Below are 23,296 nucleotides of genomic sequence, written 5' to 3'. Positions count from 1 at the left end.
CTGGAGCTGGTGCAGCTATACCTGAGAAAACTGAGCAAATCATAATCTTATACATGAATTATATCCAACTGCACAAACAATTTAGGTGACTTCCACATGTGCTACCGTACTCTATAATCAGTTGATAACAAATGTCAAAAATGCAGCCTAGCATGCAAAATGATTGCCATAAATATAGAATCTTTAAGAAAGAAGTGTAACAAATTACAATTCAACAATTCTAGTTAAGTAATTCAATCTACTGCACCTTGTAGGTTTGCAGTTGCTTAATCTGATTCCCAATATCTTCAATCACAAGTTCAGGTAACCTTGAAACTGCTCATATCCAAAAACTGATGTGAAACTTAAAGCTCACACAAACTTTGCCCTGCAAACAATGAATTAGTCACTTGAAGATAGGGAAGCAGGACTCATTACCCACAGAAGATCGAAAAACAACTTAACTAATGAACACAAAACAGATCAATTACAACTCTGACCAGAAACCAAAACAAAAATAAAAACCTAACCTAAACTACTCTGATTTCAATGAAATGTTATAGGCATTATGCTAACACACTAAACCGGATACAAAGTATAAAGCAGAAAGCAGGTTTCAGTGTTGAAAGATGCATAAATGGAGAAAGGAGGGTAATGATATAGTGCAAGAAGCATCTACTTGGGAGGTTTGGATATTCAACATTGTAATAGGTCAAATTATATTCGAGTCCAGGAAATAGACAACACAGTTTTCTATTTGGAGATAACTTTTTCAAACATAAGAGAAGAGTCATTTTAATAAAGCTTACCTGGTCCATAATCCCGGTTTCACTATGCCATAAGCTTATACAATGGTCACGTCGTGAGTAACACGAAGAAGCTTGCTGCTGAGCCTCCTTAGGAGCAATGAGAGTGGTCTTCCTTATGATAACATCCTCACCCTAAAGTAATTATAAAAAAGAAAGTTGGTTAGAAAATATAGTTTAAGGTACCAGGTAAGAAAGTAAACAAATTCCCATGTACTTACAGGAGGTGCAAGACCATCATCATCCAATTTATCATAAGAACCATGTCACAAACCCTGAAATCCGTATCAAATCTTAGAATGGCGTCCAGCAATAACATGAGCAGTAGCAGCAAAAACATAAAGTACTCCAAAAACAAATTTTCACCATCGTATTTGCTCCGTCTAGACGTCCAAAGAAAAGAAATGAGAAACTAAAAGAAAGAGAGATATTTACAATTCCAGCTGGAAGTTGCCTGAAGTGAAGATGCTCCATGGCTCGTGTAATGACAAGCGGCTTCTGAGGGTAGTACTGAACATGAGCCAGTGTACCCTGAGTGGACCAACAAGGTGAGTTAATTTTTTTTTTCTAGTCAACTGTAACATACAACAACAATACATAATTTACAATGACAAGAACCAAATCACACCATTCAGAACTGATAGTTAGTGACTTAAATTCCCATAGCTTGCTTTCCCATGGCAGATTGATATGTATTACGTGGACTGTTTACCCAAAAAAAAAAAGAGGTCTTTCATTAGGAGCAACCAAACAAAATAACAGATGGTACAAATTAGTATAACAAATGAGTTGAACAAAATTAGGTTTCAGCTCGAAATGTTTTTTTTCTATTAGAACTGAAAAGTAGAAATAGAGTGAATGAAACAACATTTATGTTGTTGTGGTGGGTTTCAATTGAAGAGGGAAGCTGGAAATTGGAGAGGAGGGAACCTAAAAATCTGAAAATGGGGAGTGGGAACCTGAAAAACTGAAAGTTGGGGAGAGGGAAACCCGAAATTAAGTACAGCGCATTTTTTCCCCCTCTTCTTTGTTTCGATGTGTCCTTGAAAGACTCTCCCCCTCACTTTCAAATTTCGATCTGTCTTATATTGATGTCTGAGACTTTCCCATTCTCCAAATAACTGACCCAAATATAAGAGCTGATGCAACCATGATACAAGTAGTAAAATTTTATCAACCATGAATATTGCCAAGCTACTAGGATTTCTAATAGGCCACAAATGGGAACCAGCACTATGATATGATGCAGGCCTTTATAGGAAAACACTCTCACTACCAGCAGTGCAACCGATCACAAATAGCAAAGGTCAGAGAAAACAATCTGCATTTAAAGATGATGCAGGAGCTGAAATAATTACTTGTAACAAAAAAATCCACAAGATAGTCACAGGAGTACCCTAACCAGACCCCTGAAACACAAAAAAGTAAATAAATAAAAATTGCAGTCCTGCAACCACGGAAATCAATTACAGAAGCAGGCTATTGCAAGCAAAAATTAAATATACACGTTCAAACACAATAAGCTGATGAAAAAGATTATAAAATATTATCACCATAACCTCCATTAATTAACAGCTATAGATATATCAATTTTGTTTAGTCACATGGAAATTGATCCATATCTAGGAAGGTCAAACAACCAATCTCAGGGAGAAATGAAAAATGAGATATGATTGATACTTTTGGAGGTATGTACCCAATGCAAACAACAGCTCAAACTATCCAGTATGCATTTCAGGTTCAGCTTGAACCTTTCCACTTTCGTCTTTTTCAAAAAATCATCAATCTCATTTTAGTTAGTACAGTATAGCTATATCATCTTCAACTTTCCCAACTCGTTAAATCCCATGTAATAGGCCGGTATAGCTACATTTTATACTAGTATATAAACAAAAATTGAATACGGGCCGTAACTCAACAAGTAATCAACTAGAGATTTCCAATGACAAATTATAGTCAGCACATACAAATGAATAATGCCAAAAAGTAACATATCGAAGTAGTGACCTCAGAATTACGCATACCTCGTCGAGAATGAACTCAGAAACTGAAAAGCATTATTTAAACCAAAATGTAGACAGTAGCACTATCTTTTTTTCAGAAACGTATGGATTTCACTACAGAGCAAGAAGATTACCAGTGCAGTCTAGTAAATCTACTGAAAATTGAGTCTGACACTAGCTTGCTGATTGAGTCTTTTGTGCCATTCTAGATGAATCAGCAAAGACAAAAGGATCAGAACAAATGCATATGTATTTCAATCTCAAGAAATACTCACACTCAGCCCAAACCCATCAAATACCCATCTCAATTCTTAACTTTCCGTAAACCAATATCAAGACAGATATGAAAATATAGAGACTCAAACCCAGTTATGCAGTGCTGCTAAAACTAAAACTAAAACGAAACTAAACAATGGAAAGCAAACCCATTACAGATACTATAGATAGTTAAAGCTCTGTTTTGATCAATAGCAATACACACGAACCCTCAAACACAACCCAGAAAACCCAGAACAATCGCATCAAAATTGATAAAGAAAAGCATGGGAAGAATTGAAGAACTTTCAAGTATAATAAACAAATAACCATAGATCGCCCAAATTAGTGATCAAAAACGAAAAACTCAACCATAGAACCCTAGATTCACAGTGTAAGTGAATAAAATTGTACCTTGATTTGGCCAGAGAAAAAAACCAATGAGCAAGACGGCCAAAGTTCTCAACTTTCTCCAAAGGCTCCATGGACGGAGTTCTCAGGAAGCATCTCAAGGCCGTGGCGGCAACAGACTATTCAACTTGGCCGCTGGCGAAGGCTTCGAATCCAAGGCCATATAGAGGAGATCTGAAGGCGTAGACTCGTTCTCCTTGGCGGCTATATGCTTTCACGGAGGCTTGCCAGACCCTACTGGGGCGGCTCCATCGTCTCCCGTAAGAAATTGTGGCGCAGATAGACTTCATCTCCGTCAATTTCAGAGAGAGACGGAGAGGATTGTAGAGAGAGAATGTGATATTCGGAGACTCAGACAGAGGGAGAGGGAGAGGGAGAGTAGGGTTTGGAAAGACACGAGAGAGAAGGAGAAGAGAGTTGGTAGATCTTCTACTGAAGTGGCCAGATTTGATAGAAATATGATGAAGAAGTTCAATCTTAGCCAACAAAGGATCGAGAGAGTGAGAATCGAGATCTGAGAGAGCTGAGTGAGAAGGAGAGAGGGCTCGTGTTTGAGTTTTCCTCACGGTTTCTAGGTCGAGCTGAGAGAGCCCGAGTGAGAAGGAGAGAGAATGAGTGAAGGGTCGAGGTCGATCTCTATAAGCACAGGTCAAAATAATTAGAAAATTTTAAAAGAAGCTCCACACTCGGACAACATTTAAATGTTGTCTGAATGTCACAATATTTTCTAGTCAATTAGGGCTTGGTTATTTGAGAGGGAAAAGTACCAAATCAATTTTTGGATATCCCTCCAAATTTGAGATAGGAAATCACCACCTTCTACAACTACATAAATGTGTTGTCTGAATGCTCACCATTTATCCAAATTTGAGATAGGAAATCACCACCTTCTACAACTACATAAATGTGTTGTCTGAATGCTCACCATTTATCCAAATTTGAGATAGGAAATCACCACCTTCTACAACTACACAAATGTGTTGTCTGAATGCTCACCATTTTTCCAAATTAAACCAGTATGGTTTTAGTGTATATTCAGACGACAGAAAAAAAAATTATGTCGTCTGAAAAACTCAGACGACATAAAACAAAACTTATGTCGTCTGAAGTGTGTCGTCTGATGCACTTTTTGGCATAGTGAACATAGAAAACAATTGGTTTTCAGAGACCTAGATTAAATGAAAAATATGCTTTTCTTTGGCATAAACGGTTGGGGCATATTTTAGAAGAAAGATTAAAAGTTTTAGTAAAACAAAATATCTTGCCTCCTTTAGATTTTTCTGATTTTGGTGTCTGCATAGAGTGTCTTAAGGGGAAAACTACCAATCTTAGAAAGAAAGGTTCAATTAGGAGTCAAGAGCTATTAGAACTTATACATACTGACATTTGTGGCCCTTTTCCTCATAAAATTATCTGCGGAAATCAGTACTTTATTACTTTTATTGATGATTTCTCGAGATATTGTCAAGTTTTTCTAATTTCTGAAAAATCAAAGGCTTTGGAAGCTTTTAAAATTTTTAAGGCAGAGGCGGAGAAGCAACTAGATAAGGTGATTAAGGTTGTTAGATTAGATAGAGGTGGAGAGTTTTATGGCAGATATACATAATCAGGACAAAATAAAGGTCCCTTTGCTCTTTATTTTGAAGAATGTGGAATTAAAGCACAATACACCACACCAGGTACCCCACAGCAGAATGGAGTTGCAGAAAGGAGGAATAGAACCTTGATAAACATGGTGAGGAGCATGATTTGCAAATCCGGTTTGCCTAGATATTTGTGGGGAGAAGCATTGAAAACAGCCAACTATATTTGCAACAGGACCCCAAGCAAATCAGTGGAAAACAAGACACCTTTTCAGTTATGGTTCAACAAGAAACCAAGTTTGCATCACTTCCATGTGTGGGGCTCTAGAGCTGAAGCAAGAATATACAATCCTCAACAACAGAAGCTAGACTCAAGAACCTCGAGTGTATTTTTCATTGGTTACCTAAATAAGTCTAAGGGATATAGGTTTTAAAGTCCTAATAGTGGTACAAGGATTCTGGAAACCAATATAGCAGTTTTTATTGATGAGCTAGATGATTCAGAAACTGCAGGAGATAATGAGCTTGAACCAGAAAATATGGAAACAGAAAATACAATTGAATGGCTAGTTTACTGCAACGACGAAGGCATCAACACTGAGGCACCAAATCATAATGATGATCAAGATATGCAAAACGTCATACCTCTAGCAGAAGCAGTGATCAACAACCATGATGCAGCTCTACAAGATGATGGCCACAATGATATTTTGCAACATCCAAAACCACTTATTGAGCCTCAGCAACCTAATAACATAGTTCAACAACAAGAGCAAGTCGAACCACAGCCACAACAACAACCACAAGCACCATTGAGAAGATCACCAAGGGAAAAAAGATCAGCAATACCAGACTATTATGAAACCTCATTCTTAACAGAAGCAGACTTCGATTTAGGAGAAGAAGAAGATCCAATGTCTTACTCTCAGGCAATTAAGTCTTCACATGCAGACAAATGGGTTGAGGCTATGCAATCAGAGTTAAAATCAATGGAAATTAACAATGTGTGGGATTTAGTCGACAGACCAGAAAGGTACAAGCCAGTTGGGTGTAAATGGGTGTTCAAAACTAAGAAAGATTCCAGGGGAAATATAGAAAGGTACAAGGCAAGATTGGTTGCCAAAGGTTTCACTCAAAAGGAGGGTTTTGATTATACAGAAACTTTCTCACCTGTGTCTACAAAAGATGCTTTCAGAATTTTGATGGCTTTAGTGGCACACTTCGATCTTGAGCTTCATCAGATGGATGTCAAAACAGCTTTTCTAAATGGAAATTTAGATGAAGACATATATATGATGCAACCTGAAGGCTTTACTGCAGAAGGACAGAATGAAAAGGTATGTAAATTAAAGAAATCGATTAATGGTTTGAAACAAGCATCTAGGGCAGTGGTACCTTAAATTTGATTTAGTAATTAGTTCTTTTGGATTTGTGGAAAATAAGCTAGATGAATGCATTTATATGAAGATCAGTGGGAGCAGGTTTATTTTTCTGATCTTATATGTTGATGACATATTGTTGGCAAGTAGTGACCTAAACTTGCTAAGAGAAACCAAGAATTTTTTGTTGAAAAATTTTGATATGAAGGATATGGGAGAGGCAGCTTTTGTACTTGGTATAGAGATTAAGAGGGACAGAGAAAAGAAAACATTGGGATTATCTCAAAGAAGCTACATTGACAGGGTACTTAAGAGGTTTGCAATGGAAACCTGTAAGGAAGGTGAGTCACCTATGTCAAAAGGAGACAAGCTACATTATGGACAATGTCCAAAGAATTCATTGGAAAAGAAAGAGATGGATAAGAGACCCTATGCAAGGTCGGTTGGGAGTCTCATGTACGCTCAAGTGTGTTTATTGCATTTTCAGTTGGTGTGTTGTCAAGATATCAGTCCAATCCCGGGAATGAACATTGGGTTGCAGGTAAAAAGGTGCTCAGGTATTTGCAAAAGACTAAAAATTATATGCTAGTATATCGAAGGGTTGAAGATCAGGAACTGGAAGTAATTGGTTACACAGATTCTGACTATAAGGGTTGTATTGATGATCTAAAATCTACTTTAGGATACATTTATATGTTGGCAGGTGGTGCAGTCTCATGGAGAAGTGTAAGGCAATCTCTGACAGCTACTTCAACTATGCAGGCTGAATATGTAGCCATTCACGATGCCACTGGACAAGCCTTATGGCTTAGAAATTTCTTGAATGAAATCAAGGTAGTGGATTCAGTTGAGAGACCTTTGAAAATCTACTGCGATAATGCAGCTGCAGTGTTCTTTGCTAAGAACAACAGAATGTCAACAGCTTTAAGAAATATAGATGTGAAGTATTATGCAGTTAGAGAAAATGTGAGAAACCATGAGATAGAAATAATTAAGATCGGTACTCTTGCTCAACTTGCAGACCCGCTCACAAAGGCCATTGCTGTAGCATCTTTTCAGGTATATGTCAAAAACATGGGAATTTTGGAGAGCCTTGATTCAGTAGTTTATAAGCATGTTTTTGTTGTAAATAATTATGGCTAATATCATGTAAATAGATGGAGAGTCATATATATCTTTCACTATAGATTAGTGATTGATAGGATTGTGAATAGGAGTAATTGACGTTGCTATTAAACGTTGCCTATTTGTATACATCATGTACTCCTATATAAACCCCCTCATGGTGAGATGAATGGATACAATCTGATTCTCTGTGTCCAAACTCTCTCTCTCTCTCTCTCTCTCAAAAATTTTTCTGTTTTACAATACGTTATCAGCACGAAACTCTAACCCAAGCCCTAGCTAGAGAAAAAAAAAACCCCTGCTACAGCCTGTTTGCACGCCCTGAAACCTCTTCATCAGGACCTCAGATCAAAATCTTTCCTTCACCAAAGTTGTTCGTCTCTGCCTCTTCTATCTGACCTCCAAATTTCAGCTCTATTGGAGTCGTTTTGGGACCTGTACACCATTCGAAGTGAGAGCTCTTCAGAAGAGAATCTGCTCCGTGTTCATGACTAGCTCTAAGATTTGGATCGAATAGCTTTAAGATTAGGGATTTCCTACCAAAAGAGGCGAATAGCTCTTGGATTGGCTAAGAAGACAACCTTCTCAGTTCTGCACATATAAACTGAAGATTCATCCGCTCTTCATCAAGTAATGTTTTCCAAAATCTAATTTTATATTCATGTTTATTGAGCCTATTGATTGAACATGAAAAATCCTCCATGATGCATGAACCCTAAATTCTGATTGTTTTATTTAGAATATATATACCTGTTCATGTTTTGGATTGTTTGATTGGAAAAGAAAAAAAAAAAAAAAGGATACTTTGGCTGTAGCTATTTCTAGCATTTGGTCCAGTATCACCAATTCACAACTAGAGAGTATCAATCAATCATGCAAAAATAAATTTTGCTATTTCTGGGATTCGAACCCAGCCACAGTGTGTACCAGCCCAGCATGTTGTCCACTGTGCCATTATGGCCAATTAGTAATTATCAACACCATTTAATATTAATACTGCTGGAAGCAGATTCAACTCCATCTAATTGGTAATTGATCAATTGATTCAATTCATGTTTTTGTTTTGATTGACATTTATCCAAAATAATTGCCATAACAATTTCACAATGTATCTTTTATTACTACATCTGAATATTGTGTATTGCGTGAATTATGGGCTTAATTTTTGGTTACGCAAATTTGAATCTACCATTATAATTCTTTATGCTAGAAGCATCATGGGCTAAATTATTACGCGATTATTACATAAACATTGTGCCAGAAGCATTTGCCAAATTTATTACTTGTACGTAATGCCAGAAGCATTAATGGGATTTAAACCCATTTCCTTAGGTATATAACCACTGCATTAATTTATTTATGTTACGATTTAATAACATATATTGAATTTGGTTATGTTATAATTGTGAATATTAATAGAGGCTGAGTCAGAAGCTCAAATCAAGCCCAAAGTCATAACAACAAATTTGATCCAGAAGCTCAGGCCCAAGTTGCAAGGCCAGAATAGAAGCTTACTACATGTTATCATGACAAAAGTTATGAATCTTCTCAAACTAGGCTCATCCAGTTGGATGCGATGTCTAGAAAGTTTCAGATGAGGCCGTGTACTTAAGCGAGCCTCGCTCCACCTAAACCTCATCTTCCCTTACCTGGTCGTATTCAATTGGAGTTACCGAAAGGGTTGAGTAATAACTTTTCATTCCTTGGCAGACTAGCCTAAGCCTAGCAGTCTCACTCTCCCTCTGCAGGACCTAGCAGCCCAGCAGGCTTCACATACTCTTTGACTAGCGCATGAAAGCCTAGGTCACGAGGCCGCAGACTAAGTCTGATAGGCTTCATTATCAAGCCCACTCCTTTGGTCCATCAGAATCAAATAAAAGGAAAAATGATTTGATATTGTAAATAGATTCACCATATTTAATATGTGTAATTAATTGCCAGAAGCATTTATTCACATAATTGTGTGATAATTAATCTGTTATATTACTAGCATGCAATTAACATCTCAATTGATTTATGATTTCCATTTATCCAATTTGTGAGATATTATTACAATTTACTTTATTCAATATTATTGTGTTACTTGTCTAAATTTTCGCACTAGAATATATGTGTAGAAAATGCAGGTACCTAATGAACTAGAAGTTCTAAATGAACCCGTAGTTCATATATAAATCGAACTTGTAGTTTCAATAATGCCGTTTAAGAAACTTGAAGTTTCCTTTCATAAATTCACCACACATGATAAAACCAGTAGATTTTACATGTCTAATCCGATTTTTCATACCATGTTATAGAACCTGAAGTTCTCATTACTTGCTTATGGATGATATTACCTAAAGCACTAATATTATTTGTTCCTTTCCTGTAAGAAATGTCAAATATCAACATGTTTGACTTTGTTGCTTTGGAGGTCTCCAGAAGAAACTATCTAAAGTCAACTCAAGGTGTGAAAATTTATCTGACTGCAAAGAAGATGAGATCAACAATCAATGCTAACAATGTCGTCATTGAGGCTTTTAATATGAGTGCCATAATTTTCAAAAAGGAAACATATGGAGTAAACACTCCAAGTTGAGTATCCGATGAAGAGGATATACAGACTCCTTGGGTTGCTCTGGAAGAGCACTTTCACCATCAGATGACCATTTTCTTGCTTGAAGCAAGACATGATTGGCAGAACGAAATTTGCCCATATGACCGTCTGCCACTTGGCCAAAGCCCAAGAGGCCATGTAATCAAGCTCCATGTGGCCAAGGCCCATGTGGTAGGAACCATGATGCCATAACTCAGCAAGCCCGAGTTGAAAGGAACACTGGTCCGGCCCACTGCCACCAGAATCAGCATGATCTTTGTTATCGATGTGGAGGAATTAATTGCTGATCTTTTTTGGGCCGGGCCTTGCGGGCTTTATTTATAAATAAATATTTAAAGACACAAGTATTTTTTTTTTTAATCAAGCTTTGGAAATTCAATGGATAATGATCAAATACAACCAAAGATAACATATCTATATAATTATATTGTACCCAAAAAAATTTATATTTATATATAGATACTAATTTATTGATAAATAAATTTTTAAAGACACTAACTTTTTATAAATCTATATTTATACATCATACACTCCAAAGAGCTACATATAGCAATTCAAAGAAAATGAGAAACCGACTGTTGGATGAGTTTATTACAATAAATTATGAGTGTGGTAAAAAATTTAGCCAATTTCACCATATTTTCGAATCCGATCGGATTGGTCAACCGTAGTCACTTATATGTTTTATTGGTTGACCGATGGCGTGGCAACCGCGAAACGTGCTTATTTTTTCACATCACGTTTGTATATATTCCATTGATGGATGTGCGTGGACATAAGATAAAAAAAAATTAATTTTAATTACAAACACATTTGATTACACGCATTTCTATGCGTGTAATTATATCTAAAACACTATAAATAAGCAATCCCCGTGTCAATTATAATGTAATTAATCCCTTTTTATTTATTTTGTAGTAAATAAGCGGAGTTGTGGATTATGGAAGAAATTATGCGAAATTTGAGCAAAATGGAGTTTCCGACAAAAGGACGAAATTGTCGACACGGTAAACCGTAGTCAATGCCATCATGAGAGCGGGATCTAATTGCCTCCGATAATACATGCGGAAGTGCATGGAGAAGAGTGAGAAGAAACAGAAAGAATTGAGAAGTTTACTAAAGAATTGCATCTTAATTAATTAAGTGATTAATTGCTTAATTAATCACTTGATTAATTAAGCCTAATCAACCAAAGAAGGGAGGCAGCCATGCAACGTGATTTGTTTGATTGGTTAGAAACCAATCAGGTTTTGACACGTGGCAGAGCACATTTCTTTTCTTTCTTTCAAGCTCCCACGTGCATTCTTCTTTTCTCTTTGCTGACAGCCACACACACAGAGGTTAATTAACCTAGGCCATATATATATACCCCTTTCTCTTTGCAACGAGAGAAAGAGAACAACAGTAGCCGCAAGCTGAAAAAAAAATCCCATCAGACATAACCTACCTCTCACAGCGCCGCACCCATCCCCTTTCTCTCTCTCACCGAACCACCCACCTCCAACCATTTCTCTATATTTTCTTCACTATTCCACCACAAGACTTCATCAATTCCACAAGATTCAAAGAGGAGCCCAAACATCAAGAGCTTCATAAACATCAAATTTGGGTAAAAGTGGGAGCCATAAATCAAGGCTAGCCATAATTGCTCTATAGCAATTTATGGCTTGTTCTTGTTACTCTCTACTTCTCTTCACTTTTTTCTCTTTCAATTATGTATTTTGATGTTAGTTTGGTGATGGGTAGTGAGTAGTTTTGTTGTTGGGGGCTAGGGTTGTGTGCCCTAGTCCAAATTTTATGTAAAGAATGCCTATTTTAATGTCATGATGCAATTTAATTTGTTGGATGCTTATATCAATTTTTGTTGGATTAAAATGCATGTCTAGGAGCCTAGTCAACTCTAGGGTGTGTATTTTGAGCATGTCTAGGATGGAGTTAGAGGCTTGACCCCCTCTAATTCTTAAGCTAGAAACCTTCAATTTCGTATTCGAAGGGTTATAAGCATGGTGATTTACACCCGTTGCGTGAATGCGCGGGCGGGTCGCTTAGTAGTCTAATTCCTCGATCTTTAGGCCTCTTGATGTGAATTAGAGACCCTTGAACCGGCTCTAATTCATGCCAAGTGAGTTCCTACGACCCTTGAACCGGAGTAGGAATACCATGAAAGGGAATTTCGGTCCTTGAGCCTTGAACCGCCTTGGATACGACTACCGCCAAAGTAGGAAATTTGCATCTACATTAGATTAGCTTCCGACACATGAGATTTGGGTGAAGGAACCTCCCTAGCACCCGACATTCCCATTATATTGTTCACACCTTTCTAGTTTAATTTCCTTGCATTTTTATTAATCGCTTTACATTTTATTACTTTTTTGTTAAGTTTAAATCCACTCTCAAACATTAAATCCATCGAGTCATTTGTGTATACCCATCTTGAGGCTACAAGTTAGTGGCTTTGAATAGGCTTGGTGTGAGCTAAGCCGAGCATTGCCAAGGCTTGGTGCCTTGATTGTTTATAGTCTTATTTTACTTTTTATTTTTCTTGTGTGCTTTTAGTATCCTACCGCCAATTATCTTGGTTAGGTCCAACACCTAATCCCCGAGGTACGATAAACTAAGGTCCAATTACTTGCCTTACTTGACAACGATTCGTACGCTTGCGAAGAGTTTATGAACCAAGTCAATGGCGCCGTTGCCGGGGATTAGGGTCTTCGGATCTTAATCCCTTGGTAATTGGCATTTAGGGTCACTTTTAGCATACTTTTATTTTTATTTTTATTTTTATTTTTTATTTCTTGTTTCTTTGTTTCGTTGTTTAGTTTTTAATTTTATTTTTCACTACTTGTTAAGTCTCCTTCTTTTCTTACCCTCTAAATTAATTGTCAAATTTTGTGGTTGGTAAACTTGGTGAATATTTTGTGTTTATTTGATTATTGAGGTGCTTAATGCTTTAGTGGTTTTTGATAGGTGCATGAGCAATATTTTACTACCTATCAATTTGAGGAGTGGTCGCACTTTGGAAAGACTTCCTAGACAAAGGCCAAGGCATCATTCACAAACACCTCCAAGGCCAAGAGTACCTCCAAGAGATCCCTCACCGAGTCCGATTAGATCACCGGTTAGAGAGATGGCGGAAAGACCTATTCGGGAGTTCTCTAGACCTTCCATGACCAATACGGCATCATGCTTAGTACTTCCGGATAGAGATGTGGACTTTGAGATCAAGCCACAACAATTGAGCATCTTACCTATTTTCCGTGGAATGGCATCCGAGAAGGCCATCAACCACATGCAAGATTTTGAGGCGATTGTAAGCACTATGTCAAAGGGTGGACTTCCGGAAGGTGAGTTCAAGATGCGGTTATTTCCTTTCTCACTTAGAGATGATGCAAAGGGATGGTTTTTGAAGCTACAACCAAGGAGTATACGATCATGGGATGAGTTGACAGACACTTTCTTGGATGCTTACTACCCACCACACAAGACCACTAGCATGAGACATGAGCTCTTACTCTTCGCTCAACGCGATCATGAGACATTTTGGGAGGCATGGGATAGGTACAAGGATATTTGCAATGCATGTCCCCATCATGGTTTGACTAAGTCAATGATGATTGACGGTTTTTATGGTGGTTTGTTGCCACATGAGAGGAGGAGGGTTGATGTTGCCGCACAAGGTTCACTTCATAGCCATGGTCAAACCGAAGCATGGGATATACTTGAGCACTTGGGTCGACAATCGAGGCAATGGGATGATCATGACTCTAGGAGAGAAAGATTGAGGAAAGATCCATATTATGACACCAAGAGCACTCATGAGACACGGGTTGCCCAAGAGAGCTCTAGTGTGGATTATAGAAAGCTTGAGAGGAAGCTTGATCTACTTCTTCAAGCTCAAGAGCATCCTACACATCATGTAAAGGCCGCCTCTATGCCTTCATCAATATGTCTACTTTGTGAGTCACCTACACATGCTACTAGTGAGTGTCATTTTGCCTCTAGCTATCCGGATTTTGTTGATGAGCATGCTAAAGCGGTTGGTAGTTTTCCAAACCGACCAAGGAATGATCCCTATTCAAGCACTTATAATCCGGGGTGGAGAAATCACCCAAACTTCTCATGGAGAGATAGTGGAGGATCTTCTAGTGCACAACAAGGTGGTGTTTATTCTTATGGAGGGCAACAAGGACCACATTCTTCATTTCTTGGTTCTCATGGCCAAGGGTCTTCATTTGGTGCTTCTCATGGAGGTTCTTATGGTTCTCATGCACAAAATGCACCTCCCGGATTTCAAAATAGGCAAGTTCTTCAAGGGGTGCCTAATACCACTCAAGAGCCAACAAAGAACCATATGGAAGAGTTACTAACCGCATTGACCAAATCTCAAATGAAGACGGAGCAAAATATTTCGGTTCTTACACAAAGTCAAAGTTCTCTTGCTCAAAGTGTGGGAAAGTTAGAAGTTCAAATGGGTCAATTAGCTAGAGAGCTTGGTTCACGCCCACAAGGTGCATTACCTACACAACCGGATCCAAATCCGAGACATGAGCAAGCTAAGGCTATTACTACACTTCGAAGTGGGAGGATTTATGATAATAAGGTACGAATGCCTACATCTCCTAGCTCCCATTTTAATGTGTATGATGATATGTATGCTCCCACCTCTCCCATATCACATTCTTATGATACATATGTTCCCACTCCTATACATGATCCCCACTCTTCATTTCCATATTCTAATGATGATGATCATGTGTTAGTAGAAAATTGCATTGATAGTGATGATGATAATTTGTTGCATTCATATGGAGCCAAGGGGGAAGAAAATGTACCTCTTGGTCATGTTGCTAATGATAATGTGCATATGCATCATACTTTTATTTCAAAGGAGGATGGGAACCGGGGGGAAGAAAATGTACCCCCGGAAATTGGAGTGGGTGATGTGACTTTGTATACAAAAGGAAGAAATAAGGGGGTGGATAAGGAAGCCGGGGAGGAAGAAAATGTACTTCCCGGAGGTGAACAAGGAAGGAAGACATCTTTATCTCATTCTACATCTTCAAAGTCTCAAGCTTCTAATTCTGTATCCGCACTGCCTAAGCATGTGCATTTTGGCCCCACTACTCTTTTATCATCATCTAGGGATCTACAACAAAGGGGGAGGAATAAGGCGGAAGCTACTTCATCTACTTCTATTGATACACATGGTTCATCTTCAAGAGTGAGTTCTAGGGATGAGGAAGGTTCCGGCCCTACTAAGCAAGGTGAGGCCATGAAGGCTACGGATCCTAGTTTGGCCGAAAACACCTCTAGGGATCATTCTATTAATCGGACTACATCTTCAGATTTGAGTTCTAATGGTTCATTGCCTATTTCATCATCTAGTGAGCATCAGGAACAACATCAAGGGGGAAGTAATAAGGAGGAAGACTATTCTCATATACCTTTGGATTCTAGGGATAGGAGTGGACCGATCCATTCTACACTAAGCGAGGCCTTGAGGGCTAAGAACCCTAGTGGGACGGTTACCACCCTTAGGGGTTCAAGGGGGAGTCTCACTTTTTCTCCACCTCTTGATTTGACTCCATCGGAGCCTAGACTTCCATATCCACAAGTTAAGAGGGCTCAAGATCAAAAGAAGAGGAGGGAGATACAAAAGCAAGAGTTCATTGAGCTATTCAAGTCCGTTAACATCAATATCCCATTACTTGATGCCATCAAGCAAGTTCCGGCCTATGCAAAGTGCTTGAAAGACATGTGCACTAATAAGAGGAAGTTTGTGGAGAATGAGGATGTGTACTTGAGTGAGCATGTGTCGGCCGTACTTCAAAGGAGGTTGCCTCCTAAGCTTAGTGACCCCGGATCTTTTACTATTCCTTGTACCATTGGGTCACGAAGCTTTGATCGAGCATTATTAGACTTGGGGGCTAGCATTAACCTTATGCCCTATGATGTATACAAGACTTTGTCATTGGAATCGATCAAGCCTCTAAAGATCAAGCTTAAGATGGCGGATAGGAGTATCAAGTACCCTCGTGGAGTGGTAGAGGATGTTCTTGTCAAGGTAGATGAGATTTATGTACCGACCGATTTTGTTGTACTTGACATGGACCCTCCTTATGAGGATGATGATGATGAGTTACCTATCATTTTTGGTAGAGCATTTATGGCGACTGCCGGGGTCAAGATTGATGTTAAGAAGGGTTTACTCACCATGACAGTATTTGACACTACCATTGGGTTTCGCATTTTTGATGCTATGAGGAGCCCATTATATCATCTTGATGAGTGCTTCCGGATTGATGTTATGGATGATATTGTTGGGAAGAACTTTATTGAGCATTCATCAACGGATTACATGGAGACTTGCATTGCTCAAGGTGGAATCGAATTTGAGAGTAAGGAGCATATTGAGGCTATTGCACACTTAGAGGCATTGACACCATATTTGCCTAGACGTGTTCCACCAATTTTACCTTTGCCACCTTCTACTACACCACCTATTCCTTCATATGATACCCCCACCAGAATTGGAGTTGAAGACTTTACCTTCGACTTTGAGATATGCATTTCTAGGGGAGGAGAACACATTACCGGTTATTATCTCATCGAAGTTGAGTAAAGTTGAGGAAGATAAACTTCTGAGGGTGTTACGTGAGCATAAGAGAGCTATTGGTTGGACCATTGCCGATATTAAAGGCATCAGTCCATCCAAGTGTCAGCATCACATTTACTTGGAGGAGGGGTATAAGCCCACTCGGGAAGCTCAGAGGAGGTTGAATCCTCCCATGATGGAGGTAGTGAAGAAGGAGATTATTAAGCTTCTAGATGTTGGAGTTATTTTCCCGATTTCTGATTCGCCATGGGTTTCACCAGTTCAGGTTGTCCCTAAAAAGGGAGGAATTACAGTAGTGCAGAATGAAAAGGGTGAAGATGTGCCACAGCGAGTTCAGAATGGATGGAGGGTTTGTATTGATTATAGAAAGCTTAATGGAGCGACAAGGAAGGATCATTTTCCACTACCTTTCATTGATCACATGTTGGAGAGATTAGCATGTCATAGCCATTATTGTTTCTTAGATGGATATTCAGGGTATAATCAGATTGCTATTGCTAAGGAAGACCAGGAGAAGACTACTTTCACATGCCCGTTTGGTACTTTTGCATATAGGAGGATGCCTTTTGGACTTTGCAATGCACCCGCCACTTTTCAGAGGTGTATGATGGCATTGTTCCATGACATGACTGAGCGCTTTATGGAGATCTTTATGGATGATTTCTCGATTCATGGAGATACTTTTGATGATTGTCTTCGACACTTGACCCTTGTTCTAAAACGGTGTGAGGAGACCAATTTGGTGCTCAATTGGGAGAAGTGCCACTTTATGGTGGAAGAGGGTATTGTGTTAGGGCATGTAGTATCATCACGTGGCATTGAGGTGGATAAGGTGAAGATTGAGTTAATTTCTAGTTTACCACCACCGAAGAATGTGAAAGGAGTTAGGAGTTTCCTTGGGCATGCTGGCTTTTATAGACGCTTTATTCCAGATTTCTCTAAGATCACCAAGCCATTGTGTGACCTGCTAGGCAAGGATGTGCCATTTGATTTCACTTCGGAGTGCTTACAGGCTTTTGAGCTACTTAAGGAGAAGTTGACTCATGCACCTATCATGATTGCACCTGATTGGACTAGACCATTTGAATTGATGTGCGATGCTTCAGATTTTGCTATGGGGGCTGTTTTGGGTCAAAGGATTGAGCGAGCACTCCATGTGATATATTATGCTTCCCGGACTTTGAATGATGCTCAAGTTCATTACACTACTATCGAGAAGGAGCTTCTTGCTATTATTTTTGCATTGGAGAAGTTTCGGAGTTATCTTCTTGGGAGTAAGGTGATTGTTCACACGGATCATGCGGCATTGAAATATTTGTTGAGCAAGAAGGATGCCAAGCCCCGTTTGATTCGTTGGGTGTTATTACTCCAGGAGTTTGATATAGAGATCAAGGATAAGCCAGGTAGAGAGAACCTTGTTGCAGATCATTTGTCTAGACTTGAGCATGGCGGAGACTCTTCTGATATACCATTGATTGAGCATTTTCCCGATGAGTACTTATTCCGTGTTGACACCGAGATGCCTTGGTTTGCAGACTTTGTGAACTATTGGGCTAGCAATTGTACTTTCATTCCGGATAACTATGATGCACAGGCCAGAAAGAAGTTTCTTAGAGATGCTCGGTCATATATTTGGGATGACCCGTACTTGTGGAAGGTGGGTAAAGACCAGGTGATTAGACGATGTATTCCTCAATGGGAGGCCCAGGAGATTATTTCATTGTGTCACTCATCTTTATGTGGAGGTCATTTTGGTGGGAGGAGGACAGCTTTCAAGATCCTTCAGTCCGGTTTCTTTTGGCCTACTTTGTTTAAAGATTGTCATTCTTTCGTGCTTCAATGTGATAGATGTCAAAGGACCGGGAATATTTCCTCCAAGGACCAAATGCCTCTCACTAATATTATGGAGGTTGAGATTTTTGATTGTTGGGGCATAGACTTTATGGGACCATTTCCGAAGTCACATGGGAACGAATATATCATAGTCGCGGTTGATTATGTTTCGAAGTGGGTTGAAGCCAAGGCCACACGGAAGAATGATTCTAAGGTAGTCACCAAGTTCTTGAAAGAGCATATTTTCTCTCGATTCGGGACTCCTAGGATTATTATTAGTGATGGTGGTACACATTTTATCAACCGGACTTTTGATGCTTTATTGAGGAAATATGGGGTAAAGCATAAGGTTGCCACACCTTACCACCCTCAAACCTCCGGTCAAGTGGAGGTGTCAAATAGGGAGATTAAGAGAATTTTGGAAAAGATGGTCAACTCTTCTAGGAAGGATTGGGCTATTAAACTTGATGATGCTTTGTGGGCCTATCGAACCGCATATAAGACTCCTATTGGCATGTCTCCTTTCCGCTTGTGCTATGGAAAGAATTGTCACCTTCCGGTCGAGCTTGAGTACAAAGCTATGTGGGCTATCAAATTTTTGAATTTTGACTTGGAAGCAAGTGGTGAGAAGCGGAAGCTTGATCTTTGTGAGTTGGAGGAGATCCGGGAAGAGGCATATGAGAGTGTCAAATTGTTTAAGGAGAAGACCAAGGTGATACATGACCGACACTTAGTGAAGAAGACATTTCTTCCCAAGCAAAAAGTTCTCCTATACAATTCTAGGCTCAAGTTATTTCCTGGGAAGTTGAGGTCTAGATGGAGTGGACCTTTTGAGGTAGTTGAAGTTTTCCCTCATGGTGCTATTACAATCAAGAATCTTCATGGTGGGGAACCCTTCAAGGTAAATGGGCATCGATTGAAACCTTACTTGGACACCAGATTTGACACTCAAGAGGAGGAGGTCACCCTCCAAGATGTCCCTTGACTCATCCTTGACATATGGACCGGCAATGAAGTCCTTAAACAAAGCGCTCGCTAGGGAGGCAACCCTAGCATTACATGTGATATTCTTTCTTGTTCATTTTGCATCAATAAGGCTATTTAGCCATCTTTTTGGGAGGTTGGGAGGTGCTTGGAGTGTGGAGAATAAGGAGATATTTTGAGCTACAATTCTTGTGTGGAGGTCATGGAGGATGATTTTGGGTTATGAGTTGATGGGATGAAGACCACGAGCTTAATGGAGGACCCTTGTCCTTATTCTTTGATGGCCTATTTGTGACGCATTGCTCTTTGGACACTATATATTTCTCAATGGAGTCGATCTTTCATAAGCACCTAGAGCTAGCTGAGAGCATACGTTAAGGAAGTCAAGGCCTTGTGCCTTGAGGTTGGTGTCTCATATTTTCTTCTCCGAAGGTTGTGAGCAATGGAGGTGTCTACAAAGGGAGTTTTCCGTATCTTTTCTCCGCATTTAGATTTTCATTTTCATAGTTAATTTTTGTGTCTTTGCTCGAACTTCACTCTCATGCCTAAATCCGACACGGATTTTAGCTTTCGAGCTCACTTTACAACATTGAGGACAATGTTGGTTTTAAGTGTGGGGGTGAGAGCTCGGATGGCCCTAAAAAAAAAAAAAAAAAAAAAAAAAAAAAAAAAAAAAAAAAATATTTAGATTAGCTTTATGTAATTATATTTTAGTGGTTAATGCATTTTCCAACCCCAATGACGAGCCATGAACTTAACTTGTTGTGATTGTGAATAGACTAAGCATGATCTAGGACTTCGAATTTGTTTTGTGATTAAGTGTATATGTGATCTATGCTTGACTATATGTGTGCACATAGCCTAAGGTTAGGTTGGTTCATCATAGTTAGAGAAGCATATAGATAATTTGATTGACTTGCATACCCTTATTTGTGAGCTTTTGTGCCTATATCTATAGTGTATGCATCGTTCATTCACTTATTCTTTCATGTGTGTACAATTTCATGACATTGCATATCTAGAACTTGCTTGAGACCTCTCGAGGCTACTTTTAGCTTGCGACATGATAGAAATGATGGAGGCATTAGGACTATATACCACCATGGCCAAAGAAGCATGTGCCCAAAAATATTTACCACTAGATTGCCACTTTGAGCTTATTTATTTATTTAGCCTTTTTATTCATTACCACCACAAATCCCTACCTAGCCTAAACACTTTTATCCTACCCTTCCATGGTAGTTGGTGAAGCGATTCGAGAGAAAGACTTTATGTTTGAGTGCTTCAAAAAAAAAAAAAAAAAAAAAAGAAGAAGAAGAAGTTGTGAAAATAAAAAAAAAGTTGAAGGCAAAAAGGAAAAGAAAAAAAAAAAGGAGTTGTCTTGAAAAAAAAAAAAAAAGAGAGTATAACGTAGTTTAGTTAGTGGGTTGTACATTGGGTTTTAGAGTGAGTGACTTAGCATTCGAAAGCAAAAGTCTTAAATCTCTACAAGAGAGAGTTGCTTCACCGATTTCTATGGACTTTGTATTTCCTTATCCTTCATTTCTATTAGCCACTTACCCTTAGCCCCATTACAACCAAATAAAAGACCTCTTGATCTTGAATGTTGTGGGCTACCCAGCGGAGATGAGATCGAAGAGCAAGCATATGGCGACGCGTGTTGTGAAATTGCTTTTGAGTGAAATACATATAGCCCCTAAACACTTGAGCGGTAATATTTAGTGAACCTATGTGAGTTTAGTGGGTTATATCGGGTCTTCTATGTGTCTATTTGATTATGGTGGATTGATGTGACACATGGTTTACACATGCATATACTTGAGCATTTCTTACATGTGCATCTTAATTGCCTTACAAATTTATAATTTCTATGTCATGCTTTGTCGAACTCATGGTCATCTACATAATTAGTTCTCCGAGGGTTATGGTTGGAAAGGCTAATACTACATTATCTTTATGTTTGTGACTTAGTAGATTTTCGGATTATATTTCATTTAGTTTGCTTGAGGACAAGCAAAGTTCAAGTGTGGGGGTGTGATTACACGCATTTCTATGCGTGTAATTATATCTAAAACACTATAAATAAGCAATCCCCGTGTCAATTATAATGTAATTAATCCCTTTTTATTTATTTTGTAGTAAATAAGCGGAGTTGTGGATTATGGAAGAAATTATGCGAAATTTGAGCAAAATGGAGTTTCCGACAAAAGGACGAAATGGTCGACACGGTAAACCGTAGTCAATGCCATCATGAGAGCGGGATCTAATTGCCTCCGATAATACATGCGGAAGTGCATGGAGAAGAGTGAGAAGAAACAGAAAGAATTGAGAAGTTTACTAAAGAATTGCATCTTAATTAATTAAGTGATTAATTGCTTAATTAATCACTTGATTAATTAAGCCTAATCAACCAAAGAAGGGAGGCAGCCATGCAACGTGATTTGTTTGATTGGTTAGAAACCAATCAGGTTTTGACACGTGGCAGAGCACATTTCTTTTCTTTCTTTCAAGCTCCCACGTGCATTCTTCTTTTCTCTTTGCTGACAGCCACACACACAGAGGTTAATTAACCTAGGCCATATATATATACCCCTTTCTCTTTGCAACGAGAGAAAGAGAACAACAGTAGCCGCAAGCTGAAAAAAAAATCCCATCAGACATAACCTACCTCTCACAGCGCCGCACCCATCCCCTTTCTCTCTCTCACCGAACCACCCACCTCCAACCATTTCTCTATATTTTCTTCACTATTCCACCACAAGACTTCATCAATTCCACAAGATTCAAAGAGGAGCCCAAACATCAAGAGCTTCATAAACATCAAATTTGGGTAAAAGTGGGAGCCATAAATCAAGGCTAGCCATAATTGCTCTATAGCAATTTATGGCTTGTTCTTGTTACTCTCTACTTCTCTTCACTTTTTTCTCTTTCAATTATGTATTTTGATGTTAGTTTGGTGATGGGTAGTGAGTAGTTTTGTTGTTGGGGGCTAGGGTTGTGTGCCCTAGTCCAAATTTTATGTAAAGAATGCCTATTTTAATGTCATGATGCAATTTAATTTGTTGGATGCTTATATCAATTTTTGTTGGATTAAAATGCATGTCTAGGAGCCTAGTCAACTCTAGGGTGTGTATTTTGAGCATGTCTAGGATGGAGTTAGAGGCTTGACCCCCTCTAATTCTTAAGCTAGAAACCTTCAATTTCGTATTCGAAGGGTTATAAGCATGGTGATTTACACCCGTTGCGTGAATGCGCGGGCGGGTCGCTTAGTAGTCTAATTCCTCGATCTTTAGGCCTCTTGATGTGAATTAGAGACCCTTGAACCGGCTCTAATTCATGCCAAGTGAGTTCCTACGACCCTTGAACCGGAGTAGGAATACCATGAAAGGGAATTTCGGTCCTTGAGCCTTGAACCGCCTTGGATACGACTACCGCCAAAGTAGGAAATTTGCATCTACATTAGATTAGCTTCCGACACATGAGATTTGGGTGAAGGAACCTCCCTAGCACCCGACATTCCCATTATATTGTTCACACCTTTCTAGTTTAATTTCCTTGCATTTTTATTAATCGCTTTACATTTTATTACTTTTTTGTTAAGTTTAAATCCACTCCAAACATTAAATCCATCGAGTCATTTGTGTATACCCATCTTGAGGCTACAAGTTAGTGGCTTTGAATAGGCTTGGTGTGAGCTAAGCCGAGCATTGCCAAGGCTTGGTGCCT

At 38.9% G+C, this 23,296-nt stretch overlaps 1 protein-coding gene, 1 long non-coding RNA gene and 1 other non-coding gene across 3 annotated transcripts; 1 reads left to right on the top strand and 2 right to left on the bottom strand.

The window, feature by feature from the left end:
• Nucleotides 1-787: 787 nt before the first annotated feature.
• Nucleotides 788-1,302, bottom strand: LOC121051254. Its single transcript, XR_005805403.1, has 3 exons — nt 1,221-1,302; nt 1,007-1,060; nt 788-920 (listed from the first exon to the last, which is right to left on the bottom strand). It is a non-coding gene; the product is annotated as an uncharacterized LOC121051254 (long non-coding RNA).
• Nucleotides 1,303-13,471: 12,169 nt separating this feature from the next.
• Nucleotides 13,472-22,481, top strand: LOC121051252. Its single transcript, XM_040513424.1, has 2 exons — nt 13,472-14,737; nt 21,710-22,481. Exons 1-2 carry the CDS (start codon nt 13,493-13,495, stop codon nt 21,710-21,712), a joined length of 1,248 nt encoding a protein of 415 aa, XP_040369358.1. The 5' UTR covers nt 13,472-13,492; the 3' UTR covers nt 21,713-22,481.
• Nucleotides 13,628-13,734, bottom strand: LOC112183168. The gene has a single exon (XR_002929759.1). It is a non-coding gene; the product is annotated as a small nucleolar RNA R71 (small nucleolar RNA).
• Nucleotides 22,482-23,296: the final 815 nt, after the last annotated feature.

The sequence above is a fragment of the Rosa chinensis genome, chromosome 1 (assembly GCF_002994745.2).
Source record: "Rosa chinensis cultivar Old Blush chromosome 1, RchiOBHm-V2, whole genome shotgun sequence".
Classification (NCBI taxonomy): domain Eukaryota; kingdom Viridiplantae; phylum Streptophyta; class Magnoliopsida; order Rosales; family Rosaceae; genus Rosa; species Rosa chinensis.
Note: the sequence above shows the minus strand (reverse complement) of the source record. Positions and strands in the feature narration are given on the sequence as shown.

Bases quoted from the DNA above. Each gene is read 5' to 3' on its own strand.
- LOC121051252 (XM_040513424.1), top strand. From the start codon at position 13,493: ATGCGGTTATTTCCTTTCTCACTTAGAGATGATGCAAAGGGATGGTTT.